General features: G+C 37.2%; 1 protein-coding gene across 1 annotated transcript in view; it reads left to right on the top strand.

Moving 5' to 3' along the window:
• Positions 1-255: 255 nt before the first annotated feature.
• The window catches only part of MMS22L (MMS22 like, DNA repair protein), a 120,799-nt gene continuing 95,754 nt past the window's right edge, over positions 256-25,300 (top strand). Inside the window, exons 1-10 of the mRNA XM_055136031.1 lie at positions 256-371; positions 959-1,143; positions 2,276-2,401; positions 5,161-5,210; positions 9,288-9,375; positions 9,469-9,643; positions 11,223-11,313; positions 13,162-13,292; positions 14,857-14,970; positions 16,740-16,916. Coding sequence (XP_054992006.1) covers positions 977-1,143; positions 2,276-2,401; positions 5,161-5,210; positions 9,288-9,375; positions 9,469-9,643; positions 11,223-11,313; positions 13,162-13,292; positions 14,857-14,970; positions 16,740-16,916 — 1,119 coding nt within the window. The 5' untranslated portion in view covers positions 256-371; positions 959-976. The remainder of the gene's footprint in view (positions 372-958; positions 1,144-2,275; positions 2,402-5,160; positions 5,211-9,287; positions 9,376-9,468; positions 9,644-11,222; positions 11,314-13,161; positions 13,293-14,856; positions 14,971-16,739; positions 16,917-25,300) is intronic.

Raw genomic sequence — 25,300 nt, 5'->3', positions numbered from 1 at the left:
GCGCATCCTCACCTGAACTAACCGAAACTATTATGTTCTTCAGCAAGACTCCGCTTTTTGGCTGAAGGCACCAATTAGAGTTTTTAAAGAAAAATAAGCAATTTGATAGATAAATAAATCAAAAGGAAGACAGACGAGAGAAAAAGGAGAGCGCGCAGCGACTCCCAGGCTGCAATGGCAAGTTCTCGCGAGACTCGCGGAGCCCCGGCAGTTCCCAGTTAGAAGACCTCGCGAGCGGACCTGGGGGGCGGGCCCCGCCGAGGCTCCGCCTCTCCCCAGCGCGGGCGCGAGCTGGCGGGAATTTCACGGCTTGGGTATCTAGGCGCGCCGATTCCGGTTTGCGCTTCGGTCTCGGGGACTGAAAGTCTGGGGTAGGTACGACGTGCATCAAACAAGGGGGTCCTGGGTACACGCAGGGTAACCTGTTTCTGTGGTCCCGTGTCTGGTTCGCGTGGTCGCAGCGGTCACGCGGACCTGCTTGGAACCTGAACTACCACCCCCCCACCCCCACCCCCAGTCCCAGCTCGGAAGATCGTGAGTGGCGTGGTGGGGGGGGGGGGGGTCGGGGGACCGGAGTCCCATCCTGCTGGTCCTCCACGGGGCAATCTGCAAAGGGACAATTTCCTGGACACTGTTAGGGACACGGGTGCAGGCAGCCAGTGCAGAGCGGGCTCGGAAGTTGAAACGTCCTACTAGAACCTTTCTTTGCTCTTCACCCTGCGGGGCTTGCTGGGGCGGATTTTTAAGTTCCTGCGCGAGAGTCACTGCAAAAAGAGAAAGGCCTGGATCAGGAGAATTGGTGGGGAAGAGCTGTCGGTTTTCTCAACTTCCTCCAGTCCCTTAGATCTCTTCCCTCAGTCTCTCCGAGGTCAACTCCAGTTTCTCTGCCTATTCTAGCTCTGGAAATCTTACCAAAACTGTTTTGCGAGCCCCTACTGATGGCACGCTGTATTCCCAGTATTGCAGGACTTTAAGAATGGAAAACTGTTCTGCTGCGTCGACGGGCCTGACAGACAGCTTGGAGCTAGAGCTGGGGACCGAATGGTGCAAAGCCTCTTGCTTTTCATGTGCTTTTGATTACAGAGGAGGAGGAGGAAAACATTTTTCTGGAGAGTCCTATCTTTCCAGTGGAGCCCTTAAGCGGTAAGCGGTGCGAGACGGGAGGTTGAGGGGGTGAGCAGGGGAGGAATCCAAGACTTTGTTTTATCCCTACATGTTTTCAGTAAGTTGGTTAGACTTATTTAACAGTGCTTTTAATAATAAAAACTTTTATGTTATGTTCTCCAATCCAAGCTGTGGTCGTTCTTTTTTTTTTTTTTTTTTTTTTTGTATGTTGGCTTGGTAAATTACACTCTTGCAACTCTTCTGCTCTTGTTGGTGTCCTGGCCAGAGCATATATAAAAGATTTTTGGATAATAAGAATTTCCTTGTACTCTGCTGTTTGCGTATCATTCGGCTATTTAAGCTTTGGAGTAGTGAGCTGGGCATTAATTACTCCTTTACTGGATGCTGAAATAGCTAGGCTTTTTAAAGGTGTTGCTTCCTTCTAAAACAGATATACTCTGGAACTTCTTAGTAAGACATTTACAGATTTGGGGGTGCTGGGCATATCGCTGTGAGCTCTTGCCTATTTGTGTGAGGCACTGGGTTCCATTCTTGGCACCTGTTCCCTCTCTACACCCCCTCCAAGATTTTGTTGCCCCAGTTCTTACTAATTCAGTGTTATCTATACTTATCGAGGTCTTGCAGACTTTAAGCATATCAGATTGTGTACATTCCAGGTATATTTCCATTCAGAGTTCTTGCCTTGGTCTGGTGTTTGCACACATAGCAGTAAAAGTGCTGTCAAGTGAAATATTTTGGGACTTTCTGCTGAGGTGGAAAAACAGGAAAACCAGTTTGGTCGATTTTATATTGTATCTTGTTTGAGACCCTGAAAGAGACACTGCTCAACTTGATTGTGCTCTTCTCCACGCTTCACTCAGAATATCCGTTAGCTATTTGTTGTGTGTGTGTTGGGGGGGATGTCTTATTCATATATATATCCATTCAGGACACCAACAAGAGCTTTTAATAAGAAATAGTTGTATGTATCATTTTATCACAGACAATGGAATCTTTAATAGTCAGCTGTAGTTCTGATTATGTAAGGTGCCAAGGCATCTTCTGTCTTTAGCATTGTTGTTGGCCTATGATAGTGTCTTAGTGTCAAGAAAAGATGTAAAAGGTTTCAGCACAGTTTTAATGAAATTGAATCAGAGTTTTTAATTTTCAGACTAATTTTGAATCTTGATCCTTTACCAACTAATTTTGAAGAAGATGTCGTGGAAATATTTGGCATTCAGTGGGTTACTGAAACAGCACTTGTGGACTCAACTAGAGTGCTCTTTCACTTATTCAGGTATGTTTTTCACTTTTCCCCCTTCTCCTTTTAAGTGTCGGTACTATAGTACTTATGAAAAATTTAAATAAGTTACCTTGCTGGTGGTTTTGTGCTTGTTGTTCATTTGATTATCTTTATCAGTAACAGTGATCAAGCAGTGATGTTTGTTAAAGTGTGATAGGTTTAAATTCACTGTCATCCCATTGTTCATTAATTTACTCGAGCGGGCGCCAGTGACGTCTCCATTCATCCCAGCCCTGAGATTTTAGCAGACTCGCCTTACTCATTTTTCCCAACGATTGGAGGCTCTTTTCAGGGTCAGGGGAATGAGGCCTATTATTCTTACTGTATTTGGCATATCAAATACACTACAGGGAGCTTGCCAGGCTCTTCTGTGTGGGCGGGATACTCTCAGTAGCTTGCCGGCTGAGGCATATATATATATCCCTTTATGAAGATGTAGTCCAGGAATATGTTCTCTCAAGTGTGAGGCTCGGCCTGAGCATATGGAAAGCTGCCTGGAACATGGCAGCCGTGGGGTAGTGGAGGTTGGCTGCTGGGGCTGGGTCCCTTGGGATGGGGAGGGCTCTCACCCTATAAATAGCAGGGGAGTAACGGGTTTTGGGGGATGGGGGACACATTGGGAAATGGCGGAGGGAAGCTGACACTCTGGTTGAGAGTGTGCTGTTGGAATGGTTTTTGCATAAAATCTCTTATGTAAATATTGATTTACAATATTGGTAATGGCAGTGCCTAAATAGAAAACATTTAAAATACATAAAATATAAAGATGAATTATAGGTTTAAATTAATAGGTTTGAATGGTTCACATCATCTTTAATTCTCTGTATTTGATACCATGTATTGAGAAGAAATATTTAAAGCCTTGAACTGCATTACAGTTTTGAGAAAAACTGAAATTAACTTAGATATTTAATTGCTGTAGCCTTTCTATGTGTTTTGGAGGGTGGGGTAAGTTTAGGCTACTCCCAATTCAGGGACTGTTAGGTGTTGGGGACTGACCCTCGGACTCCCACATGTAAATCATGAACTCCAGCCATTTGGGTTTTTCAGCCTCTTTCAGTATTGTTTAGAGGATGAATTCACTTTCACATAAATCATTCAGACCGTCACACTGTGTAACAGAAATGCATTACTATGATTAATTTGGATAAAACTAAAAATATAATGAAAAGCTTAAAACATTAATGTAAATAGAATACCATAATGAATCATATTCACTCCCTCAGTTAAAGTAAATATCATTTTTACTGCATTTTAAAGGACTGGAATGATAGCACAGCGGGTAGGGCGTTTGCCTTGCACACAGCTGCACACAGCTGACCCGGGTTCGATTCTTTTTTTTTTTTTTTATTAAAAGATTGTATGTTTTCAGGTTTTAGAAAAGGTCGCGTGGCCGCTAATGCGGCCGCGCGGCTCGGATGTGTCCCAGTCCCGAATCCTGGAGCCGTGTTAGTTGCTGCTCAGTGTTGCCAGGGTTCCATCTGAGAAGGTGTGCTGGCGGCACCTCCTTCTTCCAGCCACCTGGTGTTGCTGGCCCCGATTCGTGTCCGGACCGGGTTCGATTCTTCCGTCCCTCTCGGAAAGCCCGGCAAGCTACGAGAGTATCTCGCCCACAATCAAGCAAAGCCTGGCAAGCTCTTTTGCCTGGCAAGCATTTTAAGAATTGTGTTTATCCCCTCTTCTTTTGATTTTTATATATGTATGTATCTGAGCACCTTATATCCTGTAATCTTTCCATCCCTTAAATAAGCAAAAGGAGAGTTTTTGGCTACCTGTGCCCACTAGCGGAGCTGAGCTGATGCTTCACATATATAAAGCCTTGGATTCCATTGGTCCTCAGTTCCCCCCACCCATCCAAATATGAGCCTTTAAAACATAAACACTATCTTATTAATGCAATCAACAGAATGAAAGTGATTTTTATTATCTAAAACTTAATCCAAATTTATATTTTTTATGATTTGAAGTAGAGTTACTACAGGCAATATATTATCTAAAAATACATTAAGAAGGTATATACAGTGCATTTGGAAAAGTGAGAAGTTTTTCTCCTCATTCTCATCTAGTGGCTATGAAGAAACATACTTGCACATCTTGTAGATGTGAAGACCTAATGAAAAGACATCTAGAATCTGTATGATACTCTATTTTCAGACTTAGAGAGGGAGTCTCTATAATACAAAATATATTAGAATGAGTTGAGTCTTTAGTTAGTACATAGATTAAGAGTATAGAGCAATCACTAACAAGTTGAAAGGTAGTTAGGCAGACTTATAAGTGATTACTTTCAGAAATTTAAATCAAGCATCACAAATATTATGTATTTTTTCTTCATATTGCTAACCTTCAATATTTCTTTTCTATGCTCCTGTTGTATACAAATGTATTGTATACAGTTTCACTTTTCATTATGTAAAGGCTTTTTTTCTCCCCCCCCCCACATTATATGTTTAGCCAAGAATTTTAATGTATCTTGAAGCTATAGACAATACTTATTGATAATGAAATTTGACATACATACAGCTTTTAATAGATAGTTTTGGAAGGTCATAATAAGACACGTTTTTTTCTTCTCTCAAATTTTGCTTCCTAAAACTAACAATGTAGTAAGCATTTCCAAATTATTAAATATCATTCACAAGTGAGAAGCATTGAAGCTGGCTGTGTCATAGATTTGGAAACTTTATTCTTGCAGTCGTTACATACTTTCAACTTTCCTAAAATTAACTCTTATTCGATCTTTGTTAACTTAGGCAGCAACTATACAACTTGGAAACCTTATTACAAGCCAACTGTGATTTTGGTAAGTCTTAAGTTTGCTTGAAGCAAAAAAGAATGGTGTTTCGTTACAGTGTATTGCACACAGGTGTAGGATGCATAATTGAGAAGGTAGTGGAGGGAATTGAAAGACAGAATGCTTTAGTATAGACTAGCTATTTCTCCCTTGTGACAGTTTTTTAAACATTATTTTTATTTATTTGCTTTTTGGGTAAACCAATATAGTTTTTTGTTTTTAAGACACAGAGGTAGGAGAGTTTATCTGCTTTTGTATTTTGTTTTTATGTGATTTACAGTCTGATTCAGACATGATCACAGAATATTTTTCTCCATCATAATTAAGGAATGGTCTTCATGGTCATATCATATCATATCAAGACCACCCTTTAATTATGATATGAACAGTTTAATTCAGTGGAGAACATCAGGACTTAATAGCTATCAGCTGTCAGTGCTGTTTTATTTGTTTTGTTTTCTTTTATAAACTTAGTTAATGCTGAATACTATTGTTCTCTTATCACGAGTCTCTGCTTCATAGGATGGCATTGTTCAGAGTTTGAAGTGCTGACAAAAGTCAGAAAAAAACTAAACTGCTGAGTAGTTTACAGTTGCGTAGGACAGATAGATTTCTAAGCATAGGTCAGTGTGGCATATGGAAAAGTGTAGTGACAGAAGCATTTGCTAGCTGTTTTGGTGTGGGGTGCTTGGAGACTAGGAAGAGTTCTGTATATACAAAGACATTGACCTGCATTAAACTAGATTCAGGAGTGTACGTAGTTATTTTTGATGTGGTTGGGAGAGTGTATATGAGAATCATAACATTTGGAGGGTTGAAGTCACAGTTGTCTTTGTAAAATTATGCCAAAGGATGAATTTTGATAGATTTCTCATGTTTTATCTGTATTAAATATTGTCTGTAGGTCAACTTTCCCCTGTCACACAGCTGTAGTAGGACTTTGTTAATAGCATTACATAGCCTTGGCCATCAACCCTGTAGAATCTTTATGCATGGGTTATTTACTGTAGTCTTATGTTTCTCATTCTCCATTCTTTGTGCTCCCAGACTGTTTTCCATATGAGGCAGAATAATACACTTAATACTGTGTACCTGTTTTCAGGTATAGATTTGGTATTGACCCTTTTTCAGATATTGTATTTCAGTGTCTCGGGTATATAATTTTGAGATTTTTATTGCTTGTTTTGGCCACATCTAGTCGTGCCCAGGACTTACTCCTGGTTCTGTGCTCAAGAGGTCTCCCTTGGCAGGACTTGAGACATAATGCATCAGCTGCATGCAAGGCAAGCACCTTAAATGTGGTACTATCTTTCTGGCCCCTCATGTTGAAAATTTTTTTATTTTTCATTTTTGTGTATCATCTTGAGTATCTAGAGTGTATACACAGTTGTATTTTTTTTAAACCTATTTGACAGTAGATTCTTTCATTACTTTTTGAATGTTTCTTTTTTTTTTTTTTGTTACGTCTCTTGCTTTTTTTTTTTTTTTTTATTGAATCACCAAGTGGAGGGTTACAAAGTTCTCAGGATTATGTCAGTTATACAATATTCAAACACCCTTCCCTTCACCAGTGCCCATCTTCCGTCACCAACCCCCCCAGTATATCTGCCGCCCCCTCCCACCTCCCTAGTCCCCACCCTTGTACGTGATATGTTTCAACACACAACTCACTACCGTTGCTGGGGTTTCCCCCCAAAAAGAAAAAGACAGTCCTATTGCCAATGAGGCATTTGATAGTTCTCCATTACTAAGAATATAGAGATATTAAGTCCTGCTGTTTGTTACATAACTTTTCTTTTTCCCCCTTGCCCCGCGCCACTGAGTTCACGCCTGTTTAGTAATCGCCACGCTGTCTGACAAAGGGAAAAAAACCGAAGAGGATGATTATTTCCCGTCATCAGCCGGCGTGGGGCTCTGGCTTAGTTGATAGTCTAATAGAGTGTCTGCAAGCAGTTTCTGGAACCAAAGGTCTTGCGCTGATATCGGCTCCGGCTCGAGATACCACCAGCGTCCCGCTGGTCCATGTACCTAATTTTTCCCCTTATTTCCAATTCCCACGCCACCAGGTCTGTTTGCTTAATGGACATCACACTATGTTTGACACCACACCACGTTTCTTCCCAAGAAAGAAGGATATTTCTTCTCAGCCGGCGTGGGGATATAGCTTAGTTCAGTCTAGAGAGATGGCTACCATTTTGATTGCCTTCAATATTTCAACAAAATACTTACTATTCTTGTTAGGATCACCCACAAAAGTCCAACCCATTAAGAAGGAACCATTACATATTGCTGATACTAAGATGACATTAGGTTTTGGGTTTCTGTCTAAAGTCCAGGGAAAAAGTTGAAGGAGAGAGAGAGAGATTTCCGCACGGGGGACCCGGCGGAAACTCTCGAGTCACATACTGCAGGTTGCTGGTGGGCTGCTGGTGTCCCAAGCAGCTCCTTCCTCTTCGTCAGTCATTCTGGGGGTGCGGGTGCGGAGAAATGGGACTTTTTGAATGTTTCTATTTATTTTATTTTTATTTATTTTTTCCATTCTGGGTCTTTTCATACTGATTTTTGCCACCTGATTCTGTACTATTTTTTTTCCTTTTTCTTTCTGCTTTTAATATTTAGTAATTTATTGTGTCATGGATCTTAAACATTTTACAGTTCTGTTTTATAGATTTTTATTTCTTTAACATTGAGTGATAGCACAGAGGCTAGGACGTTTGCCTTGCACGCAGCCGACCCAGGTTGGATTTCTTTGTCCCTCTCGGAAAGCCCAGCAAGCTACCCACAGTATTCCGACTGCATGGCAGAGCCTGGCGTATTCGATATGCCAAAAATAGTAACAACAAGTCTCACAATGGAGATGTTACTGGTGCCTGCTCGAGAAAATCGACGAACAGTGGGATGACAGTGCGATGACAGTGCTTCACTTTGACTCTTTTAATACTTTGTAATCCATTGGCACTTTTTTGAAATTTGCGGTAAATGTTTGAACTGTTTAAAAGTTTACTTTAGTCTAGTGTTAATTTAGTTATAGAATAGCTTCTGCAGATAGTTTGTTGTATATTAATAAGGTTTATTTATTTTTCATTCTTGCTGGTAGAGAATTGATTTTGAGTGTTGAATATTTGCATATAGCAGACTCCCAGATAATTTTTGATGATAAAATGTTGAAGGGAAAGGGAAAATGGTATGTACTGGTGAGTGGAGAAGACAGAAACTACTAATATTTTTTTTTAACTTTCCAAGTTATTAGAAGGAGTTTTTATTTTCTAAGTGTAGCAGTCTTATGGATTATGATTTAGGAGGATCATGAACTGATACAATTTCAAACAGAGTTTGTACTCAGGTATAGTAGAACAAAACCTTGTATTCTAAAATATAGTGAAAATGAATAGTGTGAATGTATAGCTGGTCACAAATTTTGTAGGGCTTTGATAGATTACATATGAAATTGAAGGAATCGAAAGAGTCAAGAATGACTTGTAGGAGCTGGGTAACCATGCAGTAGTCCGTAGGGGAAGCTTTAGCATCATGCTCAGGTTTTGGAAGAAGTCAAGGATGTATTGTTGACACTATCTGAGCAACTAGTGTATGATATTAGGCAGGGTTTAGAGTGCAAAGGTCAGGTCTCGAATATAGATGAGCTTTTTTTTGATTGTTCTCATTTAGAACTAAAAAAAAAATTGATGGGCCATTTATATGGGAAGAGATATACAGGGAGAAGGATTGAGTCTTGAGGAGCTTCCTTATTAGTTGTAGAGCTGAGGAGGAGCCACTACAGAAGAATGAGAAAGGACACATGGAGGAAGAGAGAAAACTAACTGTGTGTAGTGACAATGGAGCCAGGTGTGGCTGAGGGTGTTTCGAGGGCAAGATATTTGGCAAGTAGTTTCCAACAGATAGAGCAACATAAACTTTTTTGGTGACCTTATTAAGAGCATATTTTGGGGGGTTACATGGAAGAATCGTCAGGGAATTAGTGGAAGAAATGAGAACACCAGGAATTAATTCCTGTTTAGCATTGAAAAATTGTTGCCATTGTCCACTGATTATTTAAGCTGTGATTAACATGATCTATTTTCATTTCAGGACAGATAGCAACCCTGCACAGCAAGGCGGATGGTATTAGGCAGCAGTGTGTAACATTTCTTCATTATGTTAAAGTTTTTATCTTCAGGTAGGATGTTACATGACTCTTGGTTGTTGCATGAACTTCTGAGTGTGTATTTCCTTAGGTTCTGGTTGTTTATTTTATCTGATTGATTTTCAGGTACTTGAAATTACACAATGAGAGCTATGTTCCAGTGCATCCGTATGAGACTTTGGAGGCTCAGCTGCCTTCATTTCTGGTTGCTGAACTTCATGGATTAATCTTGTATATTGGGCATCTATTTGAGCTTCCCAATATTAATCTAGGAGCATTCGTAAATCATAATCAAATTAAGGTTTGCTTTGTTTTAATTATTTTGGTTTGGGGGCCGCACTCAGTTATGCTTGTACTCTTGGCACTTAGCTCAGAGATCAATCTTGGCAGGCTCAGGAGACCATATATAGTTCCAGGATTCACCTGGGTCAGCTGTGTGCAAAGCAAGTGTGTTACCCATTGTATTATCTTTCTGACCCCTGTTTAATTTTTACTCCTTTTTTTTTTTTAGCTCCTTTTTTCACTCTCCAAGGATATTTCTTATGAGTGAAAAATATTAGTCATGAGTTCAACGTAGACAATCTGAGTTGAAATTCTGTCTCTCCTTTTATTATGTATTGTTAGGCAGATAGCAACTTTTATGTACTTGTTACTTTTATGTAGTTGTTGCTTTCCAGAATTTCATTTCACAGAAGTTTACATAAATTAAAGTTAAAAATGTTTGAAACAGAAGCTAATTTAGTGATTGACAGTATAAGAATTTAAAAGTCTTAAAGTAAATAAAATAACCTTTATTTTCAAAAATTTGTATTTACCTCATGAGCAAAACTTATTTTTTATTTGAATAGAAATCAAGAACATCATCTTATAGAAGATATACCTACAAAACCACAGTACTATGTTTATTGTGACTTCTGAAAATTTTTGGAAAATGGTTAAGACTTCTTTTTATGCCCTTTTCTTACCTGTGATAATCATACCTTCTGACTTATGGTTTTTAACAATTTGTATTTGGAGCCAGAGAGATAGTACAGTAATAGGGTGCTAACCTTGTATGCAGGTGACCTGTGTTTAATCCCTGATATATGGCGTGATCTCCTGGTGCAGAGCCAGGAGTAAGTCCTGAGCACAGCTGGACATAACCCAAACTATCCCACCCTACCTCCCCTCACCCTGCCAACTAAGTTATATTGTTATCATGACTCAAATTATGAATGTAATTTTAGCCAATTTTTCATAGGAAAGTGGAACCTTAAATAAATATAGATTATAATTCTCAGTGCGATTCCCTGAATTTTAAACCTCTCTCCTTTTACTTGGTTTCATCTGTATGAATAGTATTCATTTTGTAGGAATGTAGCTTTGTCAAAGTGTAAGATAAAATTAAATGTTTATATATTTCTGTGAAATTTGGTACGTGAATTTTCATCATTGGGAATCACTATACATAATAATAAAAGTAAATGCAGTACTAACTCAATTCATAGAATTATAAAACTAATTCATCCTACATTAAAGAACATTTCTCCTAGTCAAAGCCTAAAACAAAATGATGAAAATAAGTGATTTTTAAATTTTTATGCTACCTTGCAGCTCTGGTAGAATTGAAGTTGGCAGGGAGGAATGTTTGCTATACAAGTGTGCCGGACAGCCCTAGGGAAGGTCTGCCTTTAACCACCAGAATGACTATTTCCTGCTTTCAAAGATCTCCAGTGAAGAATCTATTAATGAACAAGACAGAGGTTTTCTCTGAGGTTTTGAATGGTGCTAGATTAATTAGTTCTTTATCATTGTGCATTAAGAAGATTGTTGTGACATGCTTTAAAAGTACTAGTAAAGTATTATGAATTCTCAGTTATACTCGATAATGTCATTCACAGCTTTTCCCACCATCATGGCATTTATTACATCTCCACTTAGATATCCATTGGCTGGTGCTAGAAATTCTTCACATGCTGGGTGAAAAAATGAGTGAGTTATGAATTTCTTAGTTTTATACCTTTCTTTTAAAATCTAAATTTACAGTTTTTAAAAATCACCAAAGTAATGAGCACTTTCTGATTTTTCTTTTTAATCAACTGGTAACAAAAGTTAAAAAGGTAACAAAAGTTAAAAAGTCTTACCACTCACTGTTTCCCAGAGAGAACTATTGGAGACAGCTTGCCCTGTATATATTTCTATGTTTTCTATTGGCATACCAATGTAGATATTCAGTAGGATTGTAGGCTTTTTAAATTTTATTTATTTATTTATTTATTTATTTATTTTTTTGCTTTTGGCCTTGCTCAGAGGACCATATAGGATGCTGGGAATCGAACCCGGGTCCACCGCATGCAAGGCAAACGCCCTACCTGCTGTGCTATCATTCCAGCCCCAAGATTGTAGGCTTTTTTTAAAATCACAAATTGTATCATGCTATTCTGTGTAATGTTTCATTTAGCAGTATTTTAGAGATTTGTTTGTGTTAATACAAATTTTCTATTTAAGTCAGTTAAGGGTTGTATGTTATAAATATATCATACTTTAGTTTATTTTTGAATGTTTAATTTCCATGTCTTTATATTGTAAATAATACTTTACTGAACAGCTTTGAATATTTCTACAAGTTATTGTGTAGAATATATTCTTAGAATTGTGATGGCACTTCACAATTTTAATATTGGATCCTTGGCTCTGTTACTATATATTAAGTTTTTCCAGGATATCTAAACTAAGAGTAAGTGTGTTTTCCCTCACACTCTTGCTAAGAGTGAATACTGTTACTATTCATTTTTGCAAACTGGTGTGAAAAGATGATACCAGTGAAGTTGAATATCTTTGTATTTTGTGTCTATATTTGCTTCATAAATAACCAGCTGATTATCTGTTCCTTTTTTTGTTCTTAAAAAATTAGTTACTGGGAGTTTATCCTACAAATAGTAATTATTTTTTCACATTAACAATTTTGGTCTTGATTTATGAATTTTTAGGTTTTATTATCAGTGTCACAACATTTTTTGTTAAGTATAATGTAAACATTAATTAGATTGTATAGCCATCCATTAACTCAGTACTTGCTCTTCAGTGAGTGACTTAATGTCTGGTTTGTGTATGTGGTACACTAACATATAAAAAGAAACATATAAATATGTACAGATAAATGATTTCATTTTATACAGACTATTTCAATTGTATTTCATCAGAAGCAGTCATTATTGCTCAAATATAGATACAAAATTTGCTATTACCTTAACTTTGTTTTATGCCACGAACAGTTGCATGTGGTCAGTTTGTTAGTATTGAAAGAATATTTTAAAGAGTTTCATTGGTTAGTAATATGGAGGAAGATTTTCTAGTGATTCACTTGTACATTTTTTTAAGTGGTATGCATCATTGCTTTTCAATGATAATGACACTAATAAACATCTTGAAGGTCCAGAGTAATAGTGAAGGGCACTTGCCTTGTACACTTCTGACCTGGATTTGATCCCTGGCACCCATAGGTCTTACCAGCCGTGCCAGGAATGATCCCTGAGCTCAGAGCCAGGAGTAAGCAATGAGCACCACTGGATTTGGCCCCAAAACTGAAGGAAAAAGGAAAGAAAAGAAATGTCTCGAATTATGTATATTAAAGGATTGAAAACTTTAAAATTTTTATTTGTGCTTTATATATAAATAAAAAAATCACCCTCGAAGAATAACTTTCATATGCCAGAAATTTTGTTTTTAACTTAATGTTAGATTGTCAAAAAAGTTAAAGGTGTGCAGTAACTTTTTCTCCTTCTGAATTTGTAACATCTATTATAATTTAAAATAAAATTAATTTTATTACATTTTTAGAACAGGTTGTATATGGTTATCAGTTTATGAATCTGGCAGGTGACAATTTAACCAACGTCAGCCTGTTTGAAGAACATTGTGAGAATCTGCTTTATGATTTAATAAGCCTGTCACTCAATAGGTATGACAAGGTAATACTTTTAAAAATATATTTGTATTTTCAATACTTAGTTTAAATAGACCTCAATAGATGCTCTGTGCTGTATTTGCTAATTTTAATAACTTTGTATTTACTTTTATTGAAGGCTGAATAGAAAAATTATTTGTTTTAAACATTTACAACAGGCAATGTTTAGGTTTTCTTTTTTAAATAAACTTTTCACTTGTTAAAAATAAAAACAAGATGCTTATAATTACTGGAAATCTAACGTTTGTCCGAAGAGGAGAGATTAACCCTTAGCAATCTATTGTATTGCTGTTACCTATTAAAGTATAAATGAGGACTTAAATTAGTGCTAGGTTTAAATAGAGGCTGCTTTTGCCTATTTGAGACCTAAAATTGAGGAAATTACATGTCTTTGCTGACCTATTTATTAAAGAATGTTTACTGCAGATAGTGTTTTATAGGTATTACAAAATATGTTCATTTTCTAATAGTACATATTAATAGACTATTATTACATATTTCAGATTACAAATATAAACCTTATAGCCATTGAATTTATAAGTTGAAATTTAGTTTGTCATATAATATCAATTTTTTAAAATTTTATAGTATCAAAATTTATAAATTTCTGTATGCTGATAGGTAATTTATATAGTGGATTACCATGTATAATAAAATATTAATTTATGTCTTATTATAATTGCATAAAACATTAAAATAATGGTTATATTGTGAAATCCAGGCATAGTTCTCCCTTTGTACTTTTTATATAATTGAGAATGATTTATGGCAAAAATGATAGTTATTTAACATTTATGTATTTCTAATAACTGATTTGTAAAAATTTTCAGTCTGCCTCACATGAATCAAATTTATATACTAATCTTTATATTAAGAGTCTTTTTGTGTGTGTGACTGACAGATTAGATCCTGGTGAGGAAATCATTACCATAGGCCAAATCTAGAATATTATCTATTTTGTAAGAGAAATTTTATTGGAATGTGGCCTCCTTCCTTTTTTACATGCTTCTGTTGATAGCCTTTTTTAACTCATGTTTTATTACAGTGTGCAGAGTTGAATAGTGAAAAAGACCATTATTGCTAGTAACATCTCAAATATTTACTATATAGCTCTCTGCAGAAAAGTGATCAGGAGGATTAATGCACACATTTTATTTTCTGTGCTGCAATTCTGTACTTTTAGTTTCAACATGGAACTTTAAAGATCAATGAAATGTAGCGTTCTATAAAATGTAACATTCCATGAGGCCAGCAGAGATAGTACAGCTACTAGGGTACTTGCCTTGCAGAAGGCCAACCAGATTTAATCCCTGGCATTTTATGGTTCCCCAAGCACTGCCAGAAGTGATTCCTGAGTGCAAAGCTAGGAGTAAACCCTGAGAATCTCTGGGTGTGTCCCCCCAATTTCCAAAATAAATTAAATAACAGTTTCATGTTATTTAACAGTTCCATGTAGTTGACAGTAAATTTAAAGTCATGTAAATAATGGTTTAAAAATGTTTGGGGCAATCAATGGCATGTGAAATTTTACATCCTTATAAGTTACTTGTTATGAATCTTTCCTATAGGTTAGACCTTCTGAAGCATTAGTGAGTCACCATTGCCCATGTCCTTGCTTTAAAGAGTTATGGGTTCTACTTATTCATCTTCTTGACCACAGAAGTAAACGGTCTGTCTCAGAAGTAAGTTGTAGAATTGATGTGTGTGTTATTGTTACTAATTCTTTTAATTGATTTTATTAAGTTTTCTTGGTTTTCTTCTAGGGGGCAGTAGGGCACACTGGCTGCACTCAGAACTGACTGCTGGCTCTGGACTCAGGGGTTACACTCCTGGCAGTGCTTAAGGGCCCATATGCAGTGCAGGGGATCAGACTGAGGTGGGCTGCATGCAGTGCAAGTGTCTTAGTCCTTGTCTTATATTTGCAGCTTTTTTCAATGGTTTGGCAAGAAAAAATCTCACAGATATCCTTCTCTGAAAGAATTACCACCATCAAAGAGAACAGTAGCAGAATGTTCTCTATTATGCTATAATAATTGAATTACGCCTTCTATTATTTCAACCCTATTATTAGTAATAAGAATCATCTAGGAGATATATAAGATTTGTCTCTCTTTTACTTCCTCAAGTTCTTTTTTGGTTCTATCAAGAACCTTATAGGCTAAATTTAATACCTGAGAATAATTTAGAAAATAGTTTAGAAATGTAGCAAATTTAGATTTCAGAAGAAATAAAATGAGTTTTGTGGGTGGAGCAATAGCGCAGTGAGTAGGGTGTTTGCCTTGCATGCAGCGGGCCTGGGTTCGATTCCCAGCATCCCATGTGGTCCCCTGAGCACCGCCAGGAATAATTCCTGAGTGCAGAGCCAGGGGTAACCCCTGTGCATCACCAGGTGTGACCCGAAAAACAAAACAAAACAAAAGAAATAAAATGAGTTTCTCTTTATCAGTTTCATAGTATCTTTTTTCAAGAAAGTAGAAGAAAAGTGTGAAGGGAAAGATGGGGAAATTTTCTTTCATTTTCTTTTATTTGAATTTTCTTTCATTTTCTTTCACTTGACCGAACTTTTCAGAATGAGGTTTTAATTCATGTTGTAGATAAGTAGTAAAAAGATAGAATAGCAATAATTCATTATGAAATGATACTTAGATACCTTATGATATATGAACAAGTGCCTTTAAATGTTCATGAGAATCTTTTCAGTTTTCCACAATTTAGAGTTTGGGTCCTGCTGTCTGATTTTAATAATGATTACTTTTTTACTGGTTTAACAAGAACTATATTTTAAGCTCTTATTTTGGGAGTAAAATTACTAACTATAAGTAATCATATTTCTGAAGTATAAATTTAAGTATTATTAAAATTTTTTTCCTCACATTTTTGTCAGTAGTGATCTCAGCAAGTTTTTCCCCTTAGTTGATGGGATATTTCTGTATTGAAATGGTAGGTATCAATTTTTCAATATTTTACAGATGATCTCTCTTTTTTTTTTCCTTCCTTTTTTTTTTTTTTTTGATGTTTAGGTCACACCTGGCAGTGCTTGGAGTATATTCCTGGCTCAGTGCTTGGGATGCTCTCTTCTTGGAGGTGCTTGGGGGGACCGTGCATTGCTGGGGATTGAGCTTGAGGCTCAAAGCATATTCTCTAGCCTTTGAGCTTACCTGGTGCTAAGGGGATGCTCCTGGCAGTGCATAGGAGTCTGTGGTGCTGAGGTGCAAACTTAGGCCTCTGTCATGCAAAGCTTGTGCTCAACCCTTTGTACTATTTCTCTGAACTCATGTTTTTTTGTTATTAACAAGTGTGTGTATGTCTCACACACACACATATATATATACGTATATATACACATGGTTTGTATTTTATGTATGTTTTATTATGGAAATGGGGGTAAAGCCTAAATCAGGAGTTTTTAAATGAGCATTTTAATTGAATCGTATTTCCTCTCTTTTCATAGTCATTTTGGAACTGGTTGAATAAAGTACTCAAATCACTCTTTGAAAAATCAACTGACCAAAGAAGATCTTCTTTTCCTGTAACCCAGCCCAGGGATCCATTAGGTTTTAGTTGGTGGATTATTACTCATGTAGCATCGCTTTACCGGTTTGATCGCCATGGAACACCAGATGAAACAGTAAGATTTAATTTTTAAAACTTTAAAAATTCATAAGTATTTTTATAGAAAAATTAGAAAGTAAATGAGCAGAAATACTAAAAATCAAATAATAATCCTACAGAGGTCAATTCAACTTCAGTTTGCAACTTGTAAAGTTTCTGAAAAATGGCAATCTTAGCAAGGTTTTACAATTTAATATGGTAAAGAAACTTGTAGAAATTGGCAAAGAAACTTCAACACTACTGCCTGGCCTTACTATTAGTTTTTAATCTTCAATATATTGCTTAAACTCTTGCAGTGCTTCGTTCTCAGTTATTTTGGAATTAGATTATCCAGAGGAATTTTTCTACATTTAAAATATGTAATATTGCTAAAGATCGGAAAACATATGTCTCTAGAAACATCAGTGGATTTTTGTAATTCAATAAAATTAAAGGTTCTTCACAAAAATATTTTGTTAAATCTTTTAAGCAACAACATGATTTCTTTCAAAACTTAGAGGTTTTAGCTATTGTTTTTATTTCTAATAAGACATGTTTTTTCCTGTTAAATAGTTTTAAGATTAATCCAGAAGTTAGATTTGTTTAATTAAAGCTCTAATTATTTATAATTTCTTTAATGTTTAGAATTGAAGAGTATACTATTATAACAACCCATTACTTCCATAAAATAACATCTACAATCTTGGAAGCCATAGGTTTCTTTTTTTTTCTTCAGTATTTTTACTGGGAGTGGTTCCCATAACCAGATTTCTGGGTTTTAAGGTAGAAATCCTGATTTAGTAGTCTTATAAGGAGTTGGGAGAACCTAAGTCATATATAGGATATCACTCATTCTATATAAAGTGTAGGGACTAAACTATTTTTTTATGGAGCATTCTTTGATGGACTTGACTCTTTGGAGTGCCAAACGGAGCTGAGAAATCATCTATCGACTGTAAAGGTCAGTTGACACTGACATAGTATCATAGATGAAAGAGCCAAAACACCCTCTATCTCATCCCTTTAATAATAAAAAGTCCTCTAGTAGGTTCTAAGATAAAGTAGTCAGAAAGTGCTCTAAGAAGTTTATATACAGCTCTGTGTCAGTATTTAAGTATTTTATGAATTTATTTAGAAAAGGCTAATAAAGGCCCTGAAAGATAGTATATTGAGTATGGTGCATGCCTTACACAAGGCTGACCCAGGTTTGACACCTGGTCCCCTTAGCTCAGAGACAGGATTGTAAGCTCTGAGCACCCCAGCCAAGTATGGCCAGTCTCCCAGCCACCTCCCCAAAAAGGCAATAAAATGAGCTCACAGAGAAGAATGTTTTATATGTTTTATTGTTTCTGTATGTGATTTCTCCTTACCATGTTGACACATAGTATCCAATGTATGTTAACAATTGTTCTTACTATGTAGCCCTTTTATATAGTAGTTTTACAGCCCCTATAGTTATGCTTTTACTATTGTAATTATTAGAATACCAAAACATTAAAAGAACTAAAAAAAAAAGCTTGTAAGTAAAGTTTTTACATAGTTTAATTTTCTTTCTAACCCAATTCCTTCAAGTACACATTTTTGATTTAGTCAATAGAAATATGGCAATTAGCACTTCTGCCTTCCTGCTGAGTGGCTATCATCATAATAGGGGCTGATGATATTATTATTCTAATGAAACACCTGAAACCAATTGTTCTTTCTTCTGCTTCAAAGAACATGTTTTCAGGTACTTAATGCTTGCTGGAATTACAGAAACATAGTGAATTGATAAATAGTGATTGATACTGATCCTTAGATACTCCGATATAGTAGGTAATCAAGCTATATTAATCTATATCATTACTATTACTGTTGTAATTCTGAACCACCCACAGTTGAGTTGTTGAAGTTAGTTTTAAATTTTGTACAGAGAACTCCATAGATTAATGCTTTTGTTAACTATGAATCAATATAGAAAATGAAATTTTTATAGTTAGAACTTAATATTTGTCCTTTAATATTTTGGCAATTTCTATGTGATTTTCTTTTTGAAGTGTTAAGTAAATGTTATTTGGAAAAACTTGTAAGTGATAAAATAATAGTTATGGTATATAAATGTGTGTATTACAGTTGACTGCCTTTATTCGTAAGTCCTCATAACATAAGTATTCCTGTATTTCTTAATAACTTTATGAAAAGTTAACTTCTTCAGATAAAATTTTCATTAGAAATGGAACCTTCAGCTTATTTTGAAGTATTCTTGTTTTGATTTGAGTTTTTGTTCGTGGACCATACCCATCAGTGCTGAGCACTTATTCTTGGCTCTGCACTCAGAAACTTCTCCTGGTTCGGGATCATATGGGGTGCTGAGGATAGAACCCTAGTGAGCTGCACAAGGCAAGTGCCCTCTCCGGCTCTGAGAATGTCAGTGAAGTGCTGTAAGCTGGTGTGAGAGTAATAGTATATCCATTTTGCAGAGAAACAACTGTACAGTGATTACCACCCTATTTTTTTCACTTAGATGAGTTGATTTGGGGGTTCTCTTCATGGTTGCCTCTTACAAGTAGACTTTTGTTTGGGTAATTTTGCACCAGTTCAGTTTTCCAGGGATAGTCCCAGTTTATTTCCATTATCCCCCTTCATTCCGTTTGGTCAGTTTTTCCTTCTATCACAGTCATCTCAGTTTGGTTTATATATCATGTAATTATTCTAATCTCTGAGCACAAAGGCCTATTGATTCATTTTTTTCAGAGTCAGAAAAGTGATATAGGATGTTAATATGGTTCTGGAATGTAGTTAGGTCATAATTTTGAAAATTACCTAAACTCTTCTTCTCCTATTGTTGTATTAGCACACCCTGCTACCGCAGAGAAAATGGTTATGCATTAAGCTTGCTTTATTCCACTAAAGAATAATCTGGTATAAAGGGATGATATGAAGTTAAAATGGTTAGTCATATGTTCTGCGGCAGAGAAATATCTCCGTCTTGTGATAACAGTACAGATATTTCAGTTTCTAAATGCAAACTGCTTTGCCCTGAAGGTTAATGTGAAATCTTTACATTTTAAATAGGTTTCAGATATGGCTAATTTTTTTAAGTTTCTATAAATTGGACTTTTGCGACATGTGAATTTAAATCATAAAATTTGTCAATTTCTTAATACGGACCTAGAAGGAAAAATTGGTATCGCTCTTCTTGTTCTAGAAGATTTAAACTTCTATATATTTTTGTTTAGTGCTTTTTTTTCCCTCAAACTAAGTGAGAGTGCGTTATCCTCTCACAATCTTCGTCATCTCTTTTTAAAGCAAATGTCATATAAAGAGGAAAATTACTTTTGGGCATTGCAGGGATCAGTTTTAACAGTACTCTAATCTCAGAACATAGTGTAACAATCAATCACCTATGCTGATGTTTTAGTATATATCTTACTTTTATTGGGCTGGAGTGATAGAACAACAGGCAAGGTGATTGCTTTGCATGTGTCCAACCTATGTTTTTCTTTTTCTCTCTTTGTGTGTGGGGGGGGTGGGAGGGGGAGGCGCAGGTGGCACCACACATGGCAGTGCTCAGGGCTTACTTTTGTCTCAGGAATTACTCCGGGAAGTGCTTTGGGACCATTTGGGATGTGGGGATCAAACCCGAGTTGCACTTGTGCAAGGCAAGTGACCTACTCACTGTACTATTTGTCCAGCCCTAACCTGTGTTCTGTCGTCAACACCCCATATGGTCCCCCAAACCCAGCCAGAAGCAGTCCCTGAGCTTAGAGCAGTAGTAAGTCCTGAACAGTCTCCTTGCCTGAAAATCAAAAAGAAAACGACATGTATATAAATATGCATAGATATATGACAGTGCCCTTAATTGATGACTTTTTAATTAGTTGAATTATGTTACTTATAACTTAGTAGAGAAAATGCTGACATCACTTAAAGTTGTTTTTCTGTGAAAAAAAATTCCAAATCCCTTTGATACATACCTATTCTTTTAACTCAAACTTGATTTCAGAAAGATACAATTGCCAATCTTTCCTTAGAATTTCCTTAGATTTCTTTTTGTTTTAGGTAGTAGTCACTGATTGATAGAGTTGAAATCTTTTGGATAAGAATTCTGTCACTCTATAATTCATATGATCTAAATGCCTTGAGACTGTAAAACAACTGAAATATATTCATTACCACTATTAAATTATAAAACAAAATATATCAATTTTGTCATGTTCCTGCTTATTTGACAAGAAAACTAAAAGTTTTAATGGTGACATTTTCTTAGTGAAAATGATATGGGAGACTAACACCCAAGAGTAGTAGAGATAAGGACCAGGAGATCTGCCCCACAGCTTGGAAACTGGGGGAAAAGTCAGCTGAGATAGAGAAGGGAACACCAAGTAGAGGATGTTGAGAGGACCAATTCGGGTTGGAAGATGTGTGCCGAAAGTAGACTATAGACCGAACATGATGACCACTCAATACCTCTATTGCAAACTATAACACCCAAAAGGAGAGAGAACAAAAGGGAATGCCCTGCTGTAGAGGCAGGGTGGGGTGGTGGGGAATGGGGTGGGGGTGGTGGGAGGGATACTGGGAACATTGGTGTAGGAGAATGGGCACTGGTGGAGGAATGGATAAGCAATCACTGTATGAGTGAAATGCAAACACGAAAGCTCGTAAGTTTGTAACTGTACCTCATGGTGATTCACTAATAAAAATTAAAAAACTAACTAATTAAAAATTCTTTAAAAAAAGAAAAATGATATAAATGTGAATTGTTGAAACTGGGGAAGGCTTTTTAAGACAAGGAAATTCAGTTAATGACAAGACATAATGGAAAGAGCAATGGTACCAGGGTCGGAGAGATTGTGCATTGTGAGGGTGCTTGCCTTAGACAGTGATCAACCTGGGTTCAATCCCTGGCACCACATATGGTCCCTTGAGTCTACCAGAAGTGATCACTAAGTGTGGAGTGGAGAGTAAAACCTGAGCACTGCTGGATATGGCCCAAAAATCCAAGGAAAATAAACAAGAGAAAAACAGAATACTGGCACTGAGGCCAAGCTAAACCATGTCCTGGCATTTATGTAGGTGAACTTTAAGAGACCAAATTTTGCTAGGGCTTAATTTTGTTACCTGTAGAATGGGTTTTCTTGTATAGAAAGGAATATATAAAAACTAATACTGTGTGTGTAACTGGTATGACAAAATGATCTTGCTTTTGAGAGTTCAGTGCCAACTGTCAAGTTTGGGCGCTTGATACTTAAGACCACTATATTTCTAATCTGAATTGCAAACTCAGGGATCCTTTAAAGTATATCATTTACTTGGACTGACAGAATTTACTGAAGACTATTTTCATTGTTGTGGGTTATCCCCTAGAAAAGGTAGCACTGTTGTACTGTCTGTAGCACCGTCATCCTGTTGTTCATTGATTTGCTCGAGCAGGCACCAGTAACATCTCCATTGTGAGGCTTGTTACTGTTTTTGGCATATCAAATACGCCACAGGTAGCTCGCCAGGCTCTACTGTGCAGGCGGGATACTCTAGGTTGCTTGCCGGGCTCTCCGAGAGGGACGGAGGAATCAGACCCGAGTGGGCCGCGTGCAAGGCAAATGCCTTACCTGCTATGCTATCACTCCCGTCCCTAGAAAAGGTATAAATTTAAAATTAGTCATAGAAGGAGCATATAGGTCAGAGCCCAGAGATTCTATATGTGGTGATTCTATTGTCTCTCCCCATATGACAGGAGTTTCCTACCATTGTTGTGTGGTAATAATACATACACAAGTAGGATTTTCAAAGAAAGGAATTGTCTGAGCAGAGTTTATAGAGTTATTAATGGTGCTCCAATGTATAAACCTGATGAATTGGTTGGCTTCATGGTTGATGTTCATCATCGGGTCAACTGATAGAGGACAAAAGTGTCTGGCCCAGTCAGAAGGATGTGAGTAACACTATTCCAAGACTGCTGGGGCTAAGTGATGAGTCTGGCCAAAGTGCCTGCCTTATAAGTGTGCCTAAGGCTGGGAGTTTTATCACTGGTGCCACTGCTCAATCCAAATTCATTCCCGGCAGCTCTTCTTTCTGTGCTCCCGAGCACTGCATGCTGGATATACCTCAGCCAGATGTTTGTGAGCACCACTATAATGACAGGGTATGCCCCCTGGCAAACAGCTCAGCTAAGATACTGTCTGAGCACTGTGGCCCTGAACTGGGGCCCCTAGCAAGCATGTGTGTGTGTGAGCTCAGCAACTTACAGGATGATGACCCCAGTGAGGATCAGGACCACGTCTGTCAGCAACACAACCAGTTAAAAGTGTGAGCACCACATCTGAAAGGTGTGTGACCCCAGCTTATGGCAACAGCGGTGGCAGCATAGGGAAGGGAACATGGGTGGATATAATTGCAGCCAGCCTGCATCATCAGTTATATACAGATTCTTCAGTCAGTGCTGCTCTGGTTATGCTTGGTATTCCAGGGACCCAGGCCTCTTTGGACAAAGCTAAAGGACATTCTTTCCTGATAAATGCTTGATATTCACTTTATTTATGTAAATATATTTGTATACGTCCAGTAAATTTTCAAGATTGGTTTTTGGGCCACACTCAGTGATGCTCAGGGGTTACTACTGGCAGAGCATTCAGGAATCACTCCTGTCAGTGCTAGAGGACCGGATGGAAGGCCGGGGATGGAGTCCAGGCCCTGTACAAGGCAAGCTCCCTACGTGCTGTACTATCACCCTGGTTGAGAAACGTAGTAATTCTTCACTGAAAATTAGAAGATTTGATAGCTTAAAACAAACATGTATTATCTCACACAGGGTCAGGCATCAAATAGGTGCTTAGTTGGGTGGTTGTGGCTCGGTATAAGGGTTTCAATCTCTGAAGATTTAATTGCTTAACTGACTACACCCCAGAGGATTCAATTCTGGATTGAGTTCTTTCATACGGTGTAGGCAGAAGACTTCAGCTACTCAGCATGTAGAGTCTTTTAGGCCTTTTTGCAACTTAATCTGGCTTTTCCCAGAAGTTAGCTAGAGGGAGTGTCTTAACTTCTAGTAAGGAAACTCATTGTCTTCTATTTTTTTTTCGTAGGGGTGGGGAAGACACCCAGCAATGTTCGTAGGTTACTCAACTTTACTTACTCCTGGCTCTGTACTCAGGAATTACCCCTGGCAGTAATTCTGAGGAGCCAACTGAGATGCCAGGGATTGAACCCAGGTTATCTGCATGCAAGGCAAACACTCTATCTACTGTGCCATCTGTCAGGTCCCAAACTTCATTGTCTTCTAATGTCACTCAGTATTGTTTAATTGTCACTCAGTATTAATACTCTAATAATGACAGACCAGCATACTTATGGTGTGGGAAGGGAAAATAAAGAGTAAGAACAACAGTAGGCAAAAGTCATTGGAGGGCCATGTTATAGACTTGCTATAGTCCCGGTCATTAAACTTCTTACTGAGAAAAGTCTGTGTGTGTGTGTGTGTGTGTGTGTGTGTGTGTGTGTGTGTGTGTGTGTGTGTGTATGGGTGGTGGGGGTTTTATTTTGTTTTTTCACTCCTGTGGTACAAGATATAGAACTCAGGTCATCATGTATGCAAGGCATGTGCTCTTCCAATGAACATCTCTACACTGCCTAATCTAGTGGTTTTATGTAGTTGACATTTTATAGGAATATCATCCAGTCATTTAACATCAAAATTATTGATAGGCTTTTGCCTGATCTGCTCCTATTGAAATATGTAGTCATTGTAATGGGGATAGTAGAGTAGGGTACATTCTTTGTTTCTGAGGTATTTGGGTTACTTGTTTACTTGTTGCTCCCTCCTCTCCTTGTCAGAAAAATATTGTTTTATGCTTTCTCTTTGAAGCACTTTTTGATCAATATATAGCCAAACCTTTAAAAACTTAGTATCATGAAAATTGAGTATCCTGTAAGAAAGATCTTTAGGCTTTTCTGTCCTCTGGAAAGTGAAGTTGGTTTTCACTGTATCACTGTCATCACATTGCTCATCGATTTGCTCGAGTGGGTACCAGTAACGTCTCCATTGTGAAGCTTGTTGTTACTATTTTTGGCATATCGAATACGCCACGGGGAGCTTGCCAGGCTCTGCCGTGTGGGCGGGATACGCTTGGTAGCTTGCTGGGCAGAGTTGGTTTTGGTGCTTAGCATTTGTAAAAAATATTTTGGCTTGGTGAAAATCCTTTAGACTGTCTTCCATATTTGTGGGGAACTTCCAGATAGGTATTGCCAGATAAATGACCATTTTCCAAATAAGGTAGCATTGTATAAAGTTTTCTTTATTTTCTGAAAATTTCTAAACTGTTTTGCTAACTTAGATTGTCTTCAAGAAATTATGAAGAAAATAAAGAAAAAAGCTGGTGAGAAAACATTTAAGAAGGGCGAGTACATAGCTTAAAAATGCCATAAAACTTTTTTTTTTTCCAA

Source organism: Sorex araneus, chromosome 4 (genome assembly GCF_027595985.1).
Source record: "Sorex araneus isolate mSorAra2 chromosome 4, mSorAra2.pri, whole genome shotgun sequence".
Lineage (NCBI taxonomy): Eukaryota > Metazoa > Chordata > Mammalia > Eulipotyphla > Soricidae > Sorex > Sorex araneus.
The sequence above is the reverse complement of the archived record's forward strand: the minus strand, read 5'-3'. Positions and strand labels throughout refer to the sequence as shown.